The following is an 18,476-nucleotide window of genomic DNA, read 5'->3' as shown; positions in this document are numbered from 1 at the left end:
AAGAAGGGATGTGGCAGACTTGGCTGCAAATCACCTAAAACCTATTTCCACTGATATTACACATGCCTGCCACCCGCGTTCCCTCCCCTCAATTTCTGCCATGACGATGTGGATGAATAGAAAGCTCCAAAGTTATTGGAAGTGAAATACTTTATTGATCACAGAGGGAAATTGCAGTTGTTACAGTTGCAACCGTTGGTGTAACAGAATAAACACTCACACAGAATAAATCTTTTTACATTGACCACTTAAATAAGGAAGTTTATTCCTTCTCCTGTAAAGTTACATTATTTATATTGACTAATGTACATTTCCCATGTAAAGAATCTTGTTCGAGCAACACACTGAAATTAAAGGGTCTGAGTGAAAAAAAAAAGTTATTTGGCAGTTTATTCAGACATTTCTCAAGCCAAACAACGTTTAAGATGAATAAATAAAAAATTAATCAAAAGATTGTAATTGAAAGGGATTAAATTAAATGAAACAAAAGAAACCCTCTTTGTTTAAGTTAGGGATCTGCTGAAATCCATGAATTTTGTTGTATTCATGTTCTCACCATCTCTCATGTGCCCTTTAACTTCTGCTGTGACTAGGGTTGCCACTAACCTTGTGTGATACCGTATCACAGCCTCCTCTCCCATTCAGAGACCCCATGCCCAAAGATATGGAAAATATTGGTTAAAATTTACATGCATTTCATACAATGAATATTGAAATCTTTAGTACTGATTAATAATAAAGAATCACACTTTGATTACAAAACAAAGAAAAAAAATAAAGGAGCAATGTGTAACACTGAGATAAAAATGAGAACTACAATACACATTCAAAACAGTGGAGAGAGCTGTCTGCCTCCTTCCTCTACCCAGACATGAAACATGATCAGGTTGCCAGTTTGATGAACTGAACAAGCAAAAAAAGTTTTTCTCTTACACCAGAGAAAGACACAAAAGTGAATGGGTGGCTGCCATTTTCCCTTCCTTTAAAAGCATCTACTCTTCAAATATTAAACATTTAGACTACACAGCTCTGTTGAACTGATTTTACCTTCAACCATAAATATACTTCCTATTCAAACATTTAGCTCCACCATGAATAGGTCTGTTTATGAGTCTTATTGGTGTTATACACCAGCTTCTCAAATTCTCTGTTCCACCTTAAGAGCTGAACATAGCACTAGCTTTTGAAACTCTTTTTTGGAGTAACAGTTATTCCACTTTATCCATTTAAATCACACAAACCCGATGCACATCCTATCACCAAACATTTACCTATTGAAAGAGCAGCTGCCATATTTTGCATTTACGAGCCTTTACTGTCTAAATCCACATTAAATGTTTAGGGACTGCACAAGGTTGGTTTTCCCTTCCACCCTAAATGTCATTTTAGGCAGCAGATCTTTGGTATTTGCTACGACTCAACTCGATCCCTTTCCTTTTCCATTGGCCAAATCTGGTCCTGGTCCTGGAATAAGATACTCTTTCAGTCTCAGGTCAGTTGTGGTTCCTAATGAGTTGAGTAGGTACTAAATGGTGACGTGTAAAACGGAGCGCTGATTGGCCAGAGAGACCTGGCAATCACCACAAAGTGCAGGGCTCTTTTAAATCCAGCACAAACTACCCGCTAGTAAAATCTCTCAAGTTACAGCAGCTTTCACATATATTTTTTTTTTTATTATTTTGATCGGACTCTCAACGGCAGCTCGTAACATTCCCCTGAGGGCTTGTAAAGAGGTTCAAACACTCCTCAGGTCGGTGGCTGACAAAAACCTTCAGTGAAAGGCAAATGAGGGACAAGGAAAACTAAGTCTCAGTCTGATTAACAAAAACAACACGTGAATACACATGGAGTAAACTGCACCTAATGTAACCGCTGGTCAATATTTCCTCTCATTTTACCTTGTCTCTGGAGATTTTTAGAAGGAACTGAGGCGTTTTAGGTTTGGTAAAATCTAACAATATCTCTATTCACTTGAGCATTTCAAAGCTGTGGGACCCTGTTTGTTTCAGCACTTGTGTACTGGCAACCCAGTAGGTTTGGACTATAATGTGATTGGATTAGAGGGCGGGATCTCAGGCTGAAATTCCAGCAGAGCTCTGCTCTAGACTGAGCACTTCTCAAAGAGAATATGATGCTTTAACACTGCTATCAGAGACACCAGTGCTTCAAATTAGCCTGTTTCCTTAATCTCTGATTTATTACAGATTGCCCCTTTAACTAAAGGATACGACAAAAATACTTATATAAAAATTACAAATATTACAACATAAGAAGAAATATCAAAGCACATGAAATCATTGCAAACGATACTGTCTTTAGCCACTGTCCATTCATATTCATACATTTGATGGTTATCTCTCTGTATTTTGGTGAACCCCTGAGGAGGTGGCACAGAGAAAACAATGCAACTCTTAGGAATTAAACAATATATAGATCACTGATTTTCAGCATCACTGAATATGTTCCTTCTTTGTGATTTTGTATAATTGAATGGCAAACTAGATGTTTACATATATTAATCTTCTTCTGAAACTAAGTCTAATGTGGAACACATGAAAGAAGTTATAAAATCACACATTCTTTGTTCCTGTGATTCTGCTTGTTGTTTGGTGTATTGGTTCTTCTCTGTTGCTGCTCTCTGTGTGACTCTTCAGCAGATGCTTCTTGTGCAGTTTCTTGATTCCTTTCCTCCTCTCTCTGTAACTCTGCACTCTGCCTGGCCAGATCCTGCGTTTGCAGGATATCATACATTTCGTGAAATAATTGCTTTAATGTAGGCTTTTTTGATTTAAAATCATCCTCCCTTCTGCGATCCTGTTCTTGTCTTTGCATGTTTCTCATAGCTTGTTCAAGTTCCCTGTTTTGCCGTCTCACACTTTCTCTGAGCATATTGACCTCTCTACTTCTTTGCTCCATTTCTCTTTCTCTTGATTGAAGATTCCATTCTCTTCTTCCCAGTTGCTCTTCCATGGCTTGAATGAACCTTTTCTGTTCCTCAACTGACTGCCTTATCATTTCGAGCTTATTGCTCTGAATTTTCAGCCATCCATCCATTATGATCAAATTTTCTCTTACTCTTTCCATTTCACACTTTTTTGCCTCTATTTCCACCTTTCTCATTATCATGTCTTTTTCTCTTTCCTCCATCTCATCCTCCTTCTGCTTCATTTTTTCTGCAAATTTTCCTACTTCTTCTTCTCTTTGTGTCACCTCTGTCACTCTTCTCTTCATCTCTTCTTCTCTGGCTTTCAGCTCTTCCCTCTGTCCCTCAGTCGCTTGCTCCACTAGATCCAGTGCCTCCTCCTTTTTCTTCAGAATGTCCTCTTTCATTTGAAGGAGTTCACTTACTTTTTTTAGTCTTTCTTCTCGTTCCTGGTTTTCTATCCATCTTTGATTCTTCTCCTCACTTTTCTCCTTCATGGAAGAACGTATTTGACCCAACAGTAAAGTTACTGGGAGAATTATTGAAGAGAAGAAGCCAGGCTGGTTTGACGTGAAGTTGGTAAAAAGATCCTTTTGTAATCCTTCTATTTTACTTTCACCATTATCTGTCAGAAGGGTCTCAATTTCTTTAGTCATGCTCTCAACCTCTTCTTTCACTGTTTTTTCTAGTTCTTCCCTTTTCTTTTCCTCCTCTTTTCTTACTCTTTTCTCTAGATCATCCATCATCTTTTCACCCTCTGTTCTCACCCTCTTCTCTAATTCATTCCTTTTCTTTTGTTCCTCTGTTCTCACTCTCTTCTCTAATTCCTTTCTTTTCTTTTCCTCCTCTTCTCTCACCCTCTTCTCAAGTTCTTCCCTTTTCTTTTCCTCCTCTTCTCTCACCCTCTTCTCAAGTTCTTCCCTTTTCTTTTCCTCATCTTCTCTCACCCTCTTCTCTAGTTCTTCCCTTTTCTTTTCTTCCTCCTCTTTTCTCACCCTCTTGTCAAGTTCTTCCATTTTCTTTTCCTCCTCTTCTCTCACCCTCTTCTCAAGTTCTTCCCTTTTCTTTTCCTCCTCTTCTCTTACCCTCTTCTCAAGTTCTTCCCTTTTCTTTTCTTCCTCCTCTTCTCTCACCCTCTTGTCAAGTTCTTCCATTTTCTTTTCCTCCTCTTCTCTCACCCTCTTCTCAAGTTCTTCCCTTTTCTTTTCCTCCTCTTCTCTTACCCTCTTCTCAAGTTCTTCCCTTTTCTTTTCTTCCTCCTCTCTCACCCTCTTCTCAAGTTCTTCCCTTTTCTTTTCTTCCTCCTCTCTCACCCTCTTGTCAAGTTCTTCCCTTTTCTTTTCCTCCTCTTCTCTCACCCTCTTCTCAAGTTCTTCCCTTTTCTTTTCCTCATCTTCTCTCACCTTCTTCTCAAGTTCTTCCCTTTTCTTTTCTTCCTCCTCTCTCACCCTCTTCTCAAGTTCTTCCCTTTTCTTTTCTTCCTCTTCTCTCACCCTCTTCTGAAGTTCTTCCCTTTTCTTTTCCTCCTCTTCTCTCACCCTCTTCTCAAGTTCTTCCCTTTTCTTTTCTTCCTCCTCTCTCACCCTCTTCTCAAGTTCTTCCCTTTTCTTTTCTTCCTCTTCTCTCACCCTCTTCTGAAGTTCTTCCCTTTTCTTTTCCTCCTCTTCTCTCACCCTCTTCTCAAGTTCTTCCCTTTTCTTTTCTTCCTCCTCTCTCACCCTCTTCTCAAGTTCTTCCCTTTTCTTTTCTTCCTCTTCTCTCACCCTCTTCTCTAGATCTTCCCTTTTCTTTTCTTCCTCTTCTCTCACCCTCTTCTCTAGATCTTCTCTTTTCTTTTCTTCCTCTTCTCTCACCCTCTTCTCAAGTTCTTCCCTTTTCTTTTCCTCCTTTTCTCTCACTCTCTTGTCAAGTTCTTCCCTTTTCTTTTCCTCCTCTTCTCTCACCCTCTTCTCAAGTTCTTCCCTTTTCTTTTCCTCATCTTCTCTCACCTTCTTCTCAAGTTCTTCCCTTTTCTTTTCTTCCTCCTCTCTCACCCTCTTCTCAAGTTCTTCCCTTTTCTTTTCTTCCTCTTCTCTCACCCTCTTCTCAAGTTCTTCCCTTTTCTTTTCCTCCTCTTCTCTCACCCTCTTCTCAAGTTCTTCCCTTTTCTTTTCTTCCTCCTCTCTCACCCTCTTCTCAAGTTCTTCCCTTTTTTTTTCTTCCTCTTCTCTCACCCTCTTCTCTAGATCTTCCCTTTTCTTTTCTTCCTCTTCTCTCACCCTCTTCTCTAGATCTTCTCTTTTCTTTTCTTCCTCTTCTCTCACCCTCTTCTCAAGTTCTTCCCTTTTCTTTTCTTCCTCCTCTCTCACCCTCTTCTCAAGTTCTTCCCTTTTCTTTTCTTCCTCTTCTCTCACCCTCTTCTCTAGATCTTCCCTTTTCTTTTCTTCCTTTTCTCTCACCCTCTTCTCTAGATCTTCTCTTTTCTTTTCTTCCTCTTCTCTCACCCTCTTCTCTAGTTCTTCCCTTTTCTTTTCCTCCTCTTTTCTCAGACTCTTCTCTTCACTTCTGGCTTTCTCTAGTAACTTCATAATCAAAACTTCCCTTTGTCTCTCAGCTTCTCTCAGTTCATTTCTCGTGATTCTCCACACTGCCACTGTTTCCAAGACTATGAGGAATATTAGTATAAGGTTGACTATGTAAATATATTGTATACTAACATCACTGTTTTCAACTCTCTGTCTCTTCTCTTTCAACTCTTTTTCTTTTTTAAAGATGTCCTGTGCTTTTCTTTTCATCTTTATTAGTTCCAAATGTTGTACCATTCTTTTCTCCAATTCCTGGATCTTCCTTTTTATTTCTCTATTTCTTTTTTCCATGTCTTCTTCTTTGAGTCTAATTTCCAGCATTCTCTGTTCCATATTTTGCTTAATTTCTCCCTCTTCTTTTGTCACATCTATCCTTTGCCATTCTAAACCTTTTTCTTTTCTCCCAGACTTTTGTTTCAGTTGTTCTTCTCTTTTGCTCATCTCCTCTTTTTGTTTAGTCTGTTTTTTCTTAATCAAACTGGTTCCCTCTAAGTTGTCCTTGTTAAATATGAACGCTTCTTTGCCTTTATCTTGATCACAGTTAATTGCTATTCCACTCCTCATATTTTCACTGTTGTTTTCATTGATGATTGCTTTAATCATTTTGTTTTCCACCACTTCGTCTACACATAGTGATACCTTTTCATTTTTAATACCAATAACAATTAGTTCAGTAACAGCTATGAGCACTGCACTGCCTCTTTCCTCATCTATATCAAACATGGGTTTACCAAGCCGTTCCCATTTTATGAACTTGGTGATTTCCGATTTAATGATTGATTCAAATCCAGCTGCAATTTCTGTGCTCTTTTTGCACATACATTGCAAAGTTTTTTCCTTTATATCTAACAGTTCTCTGGATGCAGTGTCCTGTTTTGCTAACCTGTACTGTCTAACATTATTCTGATGCTTATAATTGAGACTCTTTTTCATTGTGGGTGTTACTACAGGCTTCTTGGACTGCTTGCCTGGAGCTCCTTGCCTGGCAATTTCACACAAAGTTGTCTCATTCACAACATTATGGTCATATGTATATGGAAGCTGTTGATTAACATTTGGGATCCTGTTGCCCATTATGTAGGCATCTAAAGTGCAGATATTTTCATCAGTAATGTTCTTGCTTTGATCATTCTTAGGTCCAGGCTTACACATATGGACAACTTTCTTCACATGGCTCCATTCAGAATCTGCAGAAAATATATGCAACAACTAAGACACCTGCATCACTTTTAAACCTCAGTGAACTTATATATCGGCTTTATAGAAGAAAGCTATATAACAAATAAAACTGTATTATTGCAATTGCACAGTCTATTAGTATCAACTATTGAAACTGAAATGCAAACATTGTATACTTACTGTTTGTTTTGACATATGTGGCCAGAACCAAACTAGCTGTGAGAAAGCAGATGGCTATCAGTGCTCCTCTTGACCACAGTTGACTTGAGGATCTGGCATGTATCTTCATGGCTAACAGAAATATAATTAAAAGAAGAAATAGAAGTAGAAGAAGAAACACCTTCATTGATCGCCAGTAGTATATACCCTACACCTTCTGTCAAACACCTCTGTGAATGATTTATGACCCCTTGATTTATGACCCCTGATTTATGGCCTAGGTGACAGGTCAGTACAGGATGTCCTTATATAGGCTACTCCCACCCCTAACCCCCCACACCCCCAACATGTGGGGGGTTGAGCTTGCATGTGGTATTTAAATGGGCACTGGTGAATTTCTATGGCTAAACGCTTTTAAAATGTCTACAGCATGTGTAAATCTGTCTCTTTTTAGAGATTCTACAGTTACACCAACTATTAGTTCTGAAACCAACTTTGCTTTTGCGCCAAGGAAGAAACGGCATGGTACAGCATTTGGTAGCAGTCCTCGCGAATATTTTAGGGGTGATAAAATTAATCTGTTTGATTCTCTGGCTTATGACGTTTGTGGGGTGGTCAAAAGCGGATCACTGCCTTCCAGTGATGTCTGTTAAAAGAAACATAAGTCCACACTGAAACCACACAAAGTCAAGACACGACCAACACGCAAGCCATTATGTTTGAGGATATTCTTCCAGCAGACCATCCCAACACCCATGGACCTATGTGATGTGAAAATTATCGAGTGTCGGACATTGAATATACGCGATCGACATGGGTCGCGGGTTTGTAAACTACAGCTATGGTGAATCGATGGCGGTTGCCGAAGCGGTATCAGACAACAGTTTGTTGGGTCAATGTGGTGATCTCGGTTGTGTGGACATGGCGTACCCACATGTTTTTCGACAAGACCCGGTGGATGGTTTGGAAACGTTGATGTCTAGACAACTGACAATCGCTGAAGCTCCTGAAGACAATGCTATATCTGCTCCGATTGATGCGGTGGACGGGCAAGTAAGCTCTACGGCGCTAAAACTGATAAAGTCCGCTGTCATTGTAATCCTACACACATCATAAACAACGTGAAGGAAACGTGTCTTGGTTGTGAAGTGGATCACCCTAGTCAACTTCGACATTTGTGTGTGTTTGAACCTGATGTCTTCTGTTTTTGAAAAATACTATAAAGATATAACAAGGACATTGTTCACGCCCGCCTTAAAACACGCCATAGCCGGGCTTCTAAAGTGTTTTGGAATAGAACTACCCCTTCTAAAAATTCAAGGATGTGTTGAAACAGTTGTCTGTGAATTACAATGCGAGCCGTACATTGTGGAAAAGCTGCAGGAGCTAAGAGAAAGCCTGATTGATCAAACGTCTGAACAGTTTGTCAGCGATGCCGTTGACTGTTGGGAAGGTGATTCAAAGACTTGCAGAGCTGTTTAGGTGAAAATGGGGATAGTTTACGGACACCAGAGTCTGTCAAAGCGTGTGCTGAAACACCATGTGAACTGCAAATTGACACGTTTGTTGTATAAATGTATTAATGATAGTGTGGATGATTTTACACTCATTAATAGCGTGCATGATGTCAATGTTAAACGTTTACAAAATTTCAAGAATCAAATGAATATTGTTAAATCAACATCGCATGATTGGCGTCAGTTGGCGCAGTTATGTATAGATTCTGACGAATCAACCCTTGTAACTACTAGTAAATTACTGTCTCTCATGCCTAAGAGTGAAAATGCGGTAAAAATTGGTTATGTGCTTTGTCTATGTACATATATAATAGACATTTGTGTGATAAACCTTTTTTTAACAAAGAAACCAACTGATGTTTGTAAAGTGATCTAGTTGAGAAAAATGTAGATGTGTGTGCAAACGTTTTAGATTTCATCTATGCAATGTGAATAAAACAGTCAAGCAAACAAGTCTGGGGCCATTATTTTCAACAATGTCATCTATCGACACATCAAATCTTATGAGAACGGTATATTACACGCCGTCTAATTCTGGTTCATTAGGCGGTAAAAATCATTTGAAATGGGGTGTTTTAGAGAATAAAGGATGTCTGTCTGATCAACTGGTTTCAGACTGGTTAGCTGGAGAGGATGCATACACACTCCACAAACCCATACGACATAATTACAAAAGAAACTGGGTTATAGTATATGGCATTGACACTCAATTCCAAGCTGATCTTGTTGATATGAATGCGTATTCTAGGGAAAATGACGGATATAAATATATGTTGACATGTATTGACGTGTTCAGCAAATATGTGTGGGCTCGACTGTTAAAGGCATTTGCGAACATATTAGAAGAAGGCAGAGTTCCTCAAAAGTTAGAGACTGACAGGGTTAAAGAGTTTTTCAACAAACATTTTCAAAATTTAGTATCAAAAAACAAAATCACATATTTTGCTACAGGTAGTGAGCTAAAAGCCGGTGTCATAGAACAGTTCAATAGAACGCTAAAAAGTCGTATGTGGCGTTATCTAACAGCTGTAAACTCCAAAAGGTACATTGTTTTACAAGATATTATGAGCGGGTACAACAATAGCTACCACTGTAGTATCAAAACCAAGCCAGCTGATGTGACCAGCACGAAAACCAGTTGCATTCGTGTATGCATAGTGATGAAGAGAGATCTATAACGGGGTCATGGGTCAGTATTGAACTAGGGAAGGCTGTTGAGAAAGGGTATGTAGTTGCAAAAATCCACGAAGTTCGGCATTTCCCAGACAGTTCAGAGACGATGTTCTGCGAGTATGTAAAGACGTTTTTACAGTACAAGCAGGAGGCCAGTGGTTATCCAGCACATGCTGTCACAGAGGAAGAGAGAGCTGAATACATCAGGGATTATTTTGAGGAAAATATCCAACTGAATCCTGACAAGATATGCCTTAACCAGGCGGGTCGCACTATTAACAAATTGTTGTTAAACAGCTTGTGGGGGTGTTTTTGTGAGGGAAAACCTGCCCGTGTTGGCGGACCCTGAACAGTTTTCACAACACATCTTTGGTGACGGCTATGAGGTTAAATACTTTTCATTTGTGTCCGACACCGCCACATTGATTCAGTGGTGCTATTTGGCTGGAGACAGCTGTCCGACATGTGATATTAATGTATTTCACGGTGCATTTATAACAGCGCACACTCGTTTCGAATTGTATAATCTAATGGATAAATTGGGAGACAGATTGTTGTATAGTGACACTGACAGTGTTATTTTTGTTTCTCGTGAAGGTGAAACCATCCTAAGACGTATGGTTATCTTACAGCTGGCAGTAAAACAGCTGTAAAAAAGCATGAAAGCAAAGGGCATTACGCTAAATTCTGAAAACTCAAAAGTTATTAGACTCGACACACTTATTGACCTTGTTGATTATTATGTGACAAATTGCGATACTAGCCGACACATACTTGCTCGCGCTGATGGCATTGTGAGAAATAAAAAGAACCTAACACTGAAAAACTAATCAGTAGTGAAGCGGTTTAAAGTTGTGTACACCAAACGTGTCCTGTTGCCTGATTTTTCAACACTTCCTTATGGGTACTAAAGATGGTCGAGGTGTGATAGATGTTGACGGGTTTGATTTTAGATTACAACACCCATTTTTGTGTGTAATAAGCGGACCATCAAATTCCGGAAAAATGTTTTTTGTAAAACAGTTGATTGAGCGTTCTGATGAGTTGATTTCAAATAAAATAGAAGACATAGTATACATTTATGACTGCTGGCAACCCCTTTATGATGAAATGCTAAAAAGATAAGAAATATTATTTTTGTTCAAGGGATACCTATGTCGCTATGTGACGAGACATATTTACCGCTTAACAGAAATAATTTGTTAATAATTGATGATGTTATGAAAGACGCCAGCAATAATGCCGAAGTGGAAAAGGTGTTTACACAGTATGTACATCACAGAAATTTAAGCGCCATTTACTTAATGCAAAATTTGTTTTTTCATGGAAGGTCTAGTAGAACAATTAGTTTGAACACAAACTGTCTCATATTATTTAAAAATCCTGGAGACAACAATCAGGTTTGTGTATTAGGTAGACAGATGTACCCTGGCAACACCAAATTTTTCATGGAATGTTTTCAAAACGCTGTTAGCAAGCCGTTAGCAAAGACTCCTGAAAACTTTAGTCTCAGAATAGATCTGCTTTCAAACACACCTGTTGTTTACATTCTGAAAATACGCAGATAGATCAGCATGTCGGACAGACTATATAGAAACCTACCGCTTCTTAAACTTTTATTTAAAGCCAAACCAGCACAGAGACGTGTTATTTTACAAACGGCGTCTAATGAACTTATCTTAACTCTGTGTGAGGTTGCCCTTAATGTTCTTAACGGCACCGTACCTCTCACATCAACACAATATCGAGAGTTAAAGAAGAAGAAGTCTGAAATTAAATTTATCGCAGATAAAAAGGTTGGTGTTTCACGGAAAAAGAAAATAATTAATCAGAAAGGCGGCTTTCTTTTACCATTGTTAAGCGTTGCTTTACCATTTATAGCAAGCTTGATAGCGGGGAGATAAACTGAAGAAATGGAGTACGCTGAAAATTTATTTTTGGTACCTCAGCACCAGTTGGATAAGTTAAAGAGTGATAACAGTCGGGGCGCTGTCAGACAAATTGTAGAAAATTATTTGGACATGTCGATCAGAGATATTTTGGCCAGGAGGGATCTCGACCCCCACGAGAAGGCCAAACTTTATACATCCGTGTTATAGAGATATTTAACCATTGCTAAACATGGTGATATGGAGACCAATACTTTAACATTGTCATTGCCACCTGCGGATACTGTTAATAAGGAAATAAATGTTGTCGATCAGACTGGTAACAAGCATTCCATAACCGATAATGTTCTTAGAAATGTATCTTCGCGAAGCAGGCAGAATGTTCAGTATGTTTTAGTTACAATGTCTAAATCAAAAGATGTGTCTTCCTGGAATTAATTAGGAAAATTTGTCTTAAATGAACGTACAATCCCAGGGTCACATATTCTGGACTTGGTGAAAAGCATCACCGCTGCACACAGTGTTAGCGATAATCGTAGACCTCGGGGGTGGGGCGAGTTTCTAGAGGCTTTTGCTGTTTTAAACATCCCTCTTTCTACCATACCAAATAAGTTTGTCAGACAAAAAATTAATTTGTTAAAAAATAAAAAGTCTACCGATTATGCTACACCAGTGAAAGACACTTTACAATCACCTGTTAAGAGTGTTGAACCCCCCAGATTTCTCTCCCCCGTTTTAGACAGAAGTGTTTGGTTAAACTTCTACTTGTTATATATTTTATTTCATTTTATCTGATGTGTGATTGTGTTGTTTACTTGATTGTTTTGAATATTTTTCACATTGTTTGAAAAACTGTCAATTGTTGTCTTATCATTGTTACATGTATATTTGTAAATAAACGAACCAGAGTTGAAAAGCTTTTTGAAAATCAGTGTTTTTACTCGTCAGCTTTACATTACACAGGGGCTATACAATAAACATCTCTCCTTTTTGAACATGTTGTATACAACCCTGTTCGTACAAACACACATACAAATGTTTCACAAAGGTTGAGATGAGATGACGTAGACGAAGTGATGACAGACAACACATGGACTGGATGGTGGACTGGATGGTGGACCGGACTCTGGACGGTGAACAAACACACGAACTGGACCATGGAATGAACTCTAGACGGGTGAACAAACATGGACTGGAACAGATTGCAGAACCTATACATTTACAGAGATAGTGAGAGAGAGAGAAAACACACACATACACAGCGCAGCGTAACACACCATATTGTCATTTTTTGTTAAATTAAAACCATATTTTGACATCACTTCTTCATAATTACACAGTCTAACCATGTGGTATAGAAAAAACACACAATGTTGACCGCATGTGGTTGATGTAAAATCTTGAACTTGTCTGGTAGAATACCTCAAAGTCGTGCATGTTGTTTTAAGGAAATCACTAATAATTTTAGGGAACTTGTCATAGGTAGGTGCATTTCCAAAACTGTCAAAAAAACACTCGACACGGTCTTCGCTTATGTAGATAGCAAGCCAATGTTCGCCAGGAAGATCATATGAGTGTGTATTAACAATTGCCGTCACAGGTAATTTCCATATACCATTTGTTGGTAATTGGTCACATGCTAACACACAGAGAAAATGTGTGTTAACTGCCACTTTGTCCATTACAGCAGACAGCTCCAACGTATTCATCAGTAAAAATCCACTAAAACTTGTCTTCGGTTAGAGATTTCAATGATGCTGTCAAAAACAGCATACACAACCAAATTTACAGTATGCGGGAGCGGCTGTCTGAAACGGGTCTCCAGTCTAATATTATCTGATTTGACCAAAGACACGTGTTGACCGCATTCTTCCTCAGGTGTGAGATTAAATGCATACAGAGTGTAGCCCTGTAGGAAATCCTGCCTATCAATTGGCAAAGCCTGGTTTTTCAGATGTCTTCCAGATGCAAGCGCTAACTGGAAGAATTCGCACACGGCGGAACCAGTGTGGAAATCGGGTTGGTGTGGTTTGGCTGGAAATTGTTGGCCGTCTAAATAGACCGCAAGAAACTCCACGTTGTAATGTTTAAACGCGAAAGGGTTTTTATTATAGGCGCCTGTGAATGCATCATTATCAACCATGGCTATTATCATAGACTTAGGTAGAGTCCCCAAGAACTAATTTTCTTGGTTAGAAACACGTGTTCCAGCGGGTATGGACACATTTTTTAGACACACTCTGTCAATGGGGCATTTAGCCATTGTTGACAACAATGTCTGGGCATGACCTAAACTTACAGCTGGTGACACAGATACTTTTTTGACAAATAATGATGCAGTGAGAATATTCGCTTTGTATGCTAACGCGTCATGTCGCATTAGACAGAAATCATCCTTATTACGTGTCACACAGCGGCTCCGTCATCAATGTCGCTTCCGTCAGGTTTTGTGATTTTAAGACAAAGGTATAATAGTGTGTTATTTAGATCCATATAATCTTCACCATGGCCGGCTATGAAAAACTCCAGTGGGGCAGTGTCGGATATTGCTGGCAGCGGCGGAATTTCAACATAAGTGTTTTTCTCAATAGCGGTTTGTGTTAAAGGTACTGTAAACAAGCACAGTTCTGATTTAATACACTCCTCAGACATGCGATGAAGTAGAGCCATGATCAGAATATTGTATTAACAGGTTTCCTACAGGTTGGGCTTGTTGTCTGCTTCCCCTTACTCCTTCTTTTTGACACTATGTGTTTTTTCATCTCAAGCTTGGTTTTCTTAGCAGGATGGCCACGCCTCTTACCAAGGGGTCGTTTCACAGATTTTCGAGCCATCACCAACATGCCCGACCCTTCTTGATTGTGTGCCATCATACGCATCAGTCCGTTACTGACAACCTCGCTTACAATGTTTTTAGCAGCTGTTTTTAGATGTGGTTTGGCTATATTAAAACCCTTCTTGAACAGCGGTATAGCCATTCTGAATAAATTTCTAAAAATCCCACCAAATCCCGCACCATACATTGACTTTGATAGTAAGAAACGTAACGTTCAGGATCCATAGCCAGTCTGTTGAAAGATTCCATTTCAAAACCTAATTCCTTGTTTTACAGGTCTAAAGTGTAGCTTTACAACCACTTTCCCGTAGGAAAAATTTACATGTTTGTTCTGATCAAAACAGATGAAACAGAAGTGTTCGGTTTTCACTTCTATAGTAATATCGTTTATCTGTGATTTTGTTGTCGACACGTAGTGTGGCTTACTGTATCTAACTGTGACAATATCATGGTTGTTCCCTGATATATGTACACATCTTAACAGGGGTACAAAGCTGTCTCCAATTAATTGGTAATCAACAATGTCAAACATTGAGTAGAAACCACCATAGGTGTCGAACTGAAGTCAAGCCAGCCCCCACTTGGAAAAGGTTGGTCAAGCCAGCCCCCACTTAGATTTGGTGGAACGTCGTATTCTGAACATTACGGTAATAGCGTGCAGAGGAACAAATTTCAAAATAAAAGCCAAAAGTCAATGGCAGGAAATGTATGTAATAAATAAATAATTTTCTAAACAAATAATAAATGGATAAACAACAAATATTTGCTATTTTGTGGAAATGATGAAGATTTTAGGACATGACTCTCAAGTCACTCTGATGTGCCATTTAAAAAAAAGGCTCTTTGTGTAGTCCTATGTCTGTAAATTTATTTCCAAATTTATATAATTATTAAAAAGAAACCATTAGTTTGCACAGAACAATTTCACTTCATAATCATAGTACAACACCTGATTATGTCACTCACTGAATATCAAGTCATTCTGATGTGTCATTTCAAAATAAAGGCCCTTTGAATTGTCCCATTTCTGTAAATTTATTTCCAAATTTAAATAATAATTAAAAGTGAACTATTAGTTTGCACAGAACAATTTCACATCATAATCATAGTACCACTCCTGATTATGTCACTCACTAAATATCAAGTCATTCTGATGTGTCATTTCAAAATAAAAGCCCTTTGAATTGTCCCATTTCTGTAAATTTAATTTCAAATTTACATAATTATTAAAAGAAAACCTTTAGTTTGCACAGATTAATTTCACTTCATAATCATAGTACAACACCTGATTATGTCACTCACTTAATATGACGTCATTCTGATGTGTCATTTCAAAATAAAGATCCGTTGAATTGTCCCATTTCTGTAAATTTATTTCCAAATTTACATAAATATTAGAAGTGAACTATTAGTTTGCACAGAACAATTTCACTTCATAATCATAGTACCACATCTGATTATGTCACTCACTGAATATCAAGTCATTCTGATGTGTCATTTCAAAATAAAGGCCCTTTGAATTGTCCCATTTCTGTAAATTTAATTTCAAATGTATATAATTATTAAAAAGAAACCTTTAGTTTGCACAGAATAATTTCACTTCATAATCATAGTACCACACCTGATTATGTCACTCACTTAATATGAAGTCATTCTGATGTGTCATTTCAAAATAAAAGCCCTTTGAATTGTCCCAATTCTGTAAATTTAATTTAAAATGTACATAACTATTAAAAAGAAACCTTTAGTTTGCACAGATTAATTTCACTTCATAATCATAGTACCACATCTGATTATGTCACTCACTTAATATGAAGTCATTCTGATGTATCATTTCAAAAGAAAAGCCCTTTGAATTGTCACATTTCTGTAAATTTAATTAAAAGTTTACATAATTATTAAAAGTGAACTATTAGTTTGCACAGAACAATTTCACTTCATAATCATAGTACCACATCTGATTATGTCACTCACTGAATATCAATTCATTCTGATGTGTCATTTCAAAATAAAGGCCCTTTGAATTGTCCCATTTCTGTAAATTTAATATCAAATTTATATAATTATTAAAAAGAAACCTTTAGTTTGCACAGAATATTTTCACTTCATAATCATAGTAAAACACCTGATTATGTCACTCAGTGAATATCAAGTCATTCTGATGTGTCATTTCAAAAGAAAAGCCCTTTGAATTGTCCCATTTCTGTAAATTTAATTTCAAATTTACATAATTATTAAAAGAAAACCTTTAGTTTGCACAGAACAATTTCACATCATAATCATAGTACCACTCCTGATTATGTCACTCACTAAATATCAAGTCATTCTGATGTGTCATTTCAAAATAAAAGCCCTTTGAATTGTCCCATTTCTGTAAATTTAATTTCAAATTTACATAATTATTAAAAGAAAACCTTTAGTTTGCACAGATTAATTTCACTTCATAATCATAGTACAACACCTGATTATGTCACTCACTTAATATGACGTCATTCTGATGTGTCATTTCAAAATAAAGATCCTTTGAATTGTCCCATTTCTGTAAATTTATTTCCAAATTTACATAAATATTAGAAGTGAACTATTAGTTTGCACAGAACAATTTCACTTCATAATCATAGTACCACATCTGATTATGTCACTCACTGAATATCAAGTCATTCTGATGTGTCATTTCAAAATAAAGGCCCTTTGAATTGTCCCATTTCTGTAAATTTAATTTCAAATGTATATAATTATTAAAAAGAAACCTTTAGTTTGCACAGAATAATTTCACTTCATAATCATAGTACCACACCTGATTATGTCACTCACTTAATATGAAGTCATTCTGATGTGTCATTTCAAAATAAAAGCCCTTTGAATTGTCCCAATTCTGTAAATTTAATTTAAAATGTACATAACTATTAAAAAGAAACCTTTAGTTTGCACAGATTAATTTCACTTCATAATCATAGTACCACATCTGATTATGTCACTCACTTAATATGAAGTCATTCTGATGTGTCATTTCAAAAGAAAAGCCCTTTGAATTGTCACATTTCTGTAAATTTAATTAAAAGTTTACATAATTATTAAAAGTGAACTATTAGTTTGCACAGAACAATTTCACTTCATAATCACAGTACCACATCTGATTATGTCACTCACTGAATATCAATTCATTCTGATGTGTCATTTCAAAATAAAGGCCCTTTGAATTGTCCCATTTCTGTAAATTTAATATCACATTTATATAATTATTAAAAAGAAACCTTTAGTTTGCACAGAATATTTTCACTTCATAATCATAGTACAACACCTGATTATGTCACTCAGTGAATATCAAGTCATTCTGATGTGTCATTTCAAAAGAAAAGCCCTTTGAATTGTCCCATTTCTGTAAATTTAATTTCAAATTTACATAATTATTAAAAGAAAACCTTTAGTTTGCACAGGTTAATTTCACTTCATAATCATAGTACCACACCTGATTATGTCACTCACTTAATATGACGTCATTCTGATGTGTCATTTCAAAATAAAGGCCCTTTGAACTGTCCCATTTCTGTAAATTTAATTTCAAATTTATATAATTATTAAAAGGAAACCTTTAGTTTCCTGAATATGAAGTCATTCTGGTGTGCCATTTTAAAAAATAACTATTGTAAATGATCACATTTCAGCTATATTCACTCCGGATGTTGGAATTCTTATTAAAAGGAATCCTCCAGTTTGCACACACCACTTTCACTTCATAATGAAAGTACACCCCCTAAATATATGTCTCTCACTTAATATCAAGTCATTCTTGTGTGCCATTTTAGATTAAGACCACTGTAATCAATCAGATTTTAATTATATTCACTGTAGATGTTGAGATTGTTAATAAAAGGAATCCTCCAGTTTGTAAACACTACTTTCACTTCATAATGATAGTACAGCACATGCAAGCATCAATCATTTAATGTCATACTTTTGTAGTGAGTCTAATTTGTTCATCCACTCATTACATCCAGATCACATTGCTGATTTATGTGCTCCCAATGAGCTCTATTATGCTAACGAAGCAAGTCCAATATGCTGCTGTAAAGGTTCTGACTTGATGGAAAACAATGGATTACATTACACCTGAACGTCAATCACTGAACTGATTATTGGTAAGACTACATTATATATTTTAGGAATGTTTTTTAAATTGGCTTTATGGTCATGTTCCTATTTTACCTTAGTGAAATGATTGTACACTATTAAAAA

At 37.1% G+C, this 18,476-nt stretch overlaps 1 protein-coding gene across 1 annotated transcript in view; it reads right to left on the bottom strand.

The window, feature by feature from the left end:
- Positions 1–142: 142 nt before the first annotated feature.
- Positions 143–18,476, bottom strand: part of LOC136673620 (golgin subfamily A member 6-like protein 24) — a 32,513-nt gene continuing 14,179 nt past the window's right edge. Inside the window, exons 2-3 of the mRNA XM_066649210.1 lie at positions 6,847–6,957; positions 143–6,674 (exon numbers count right to left, since the gene is read on the bottom strand). Coding sequence (XP_066505307.1) covers positions 2,563–6,674; positions 6,847–6,955 — 4,221 coding nt within the window. The 5' untranslated portion in view covers positions 6,956–6,957 and the 3' untranslated portion in view covers positions 143–2,562. The remainder of the gene's footprint in view (positions 6,675–6,846; positions 6,958–18,476) is intronic.

The sequence above is a fragment of the Hoplias malabaricus genome, chromosome 2 (genome assembly GCF_029633855.1).
Source record: "Hoplias malabaricus isolate fHopMal1 chromosome 2, fHopMal1.hap1, whole genome shotgun sequence".
Taxonomy (NCBI): Eukaryota; Metazoa; Chordata; class Actinopteri; order Characiformes; family Erythrinidae; genus Hoplias; species Hoplias malabaricus.
Note: the sequence above shows the minus strand (reverse complement) of the source record. Positions and strands in the feature narration are given on the sequence as shown.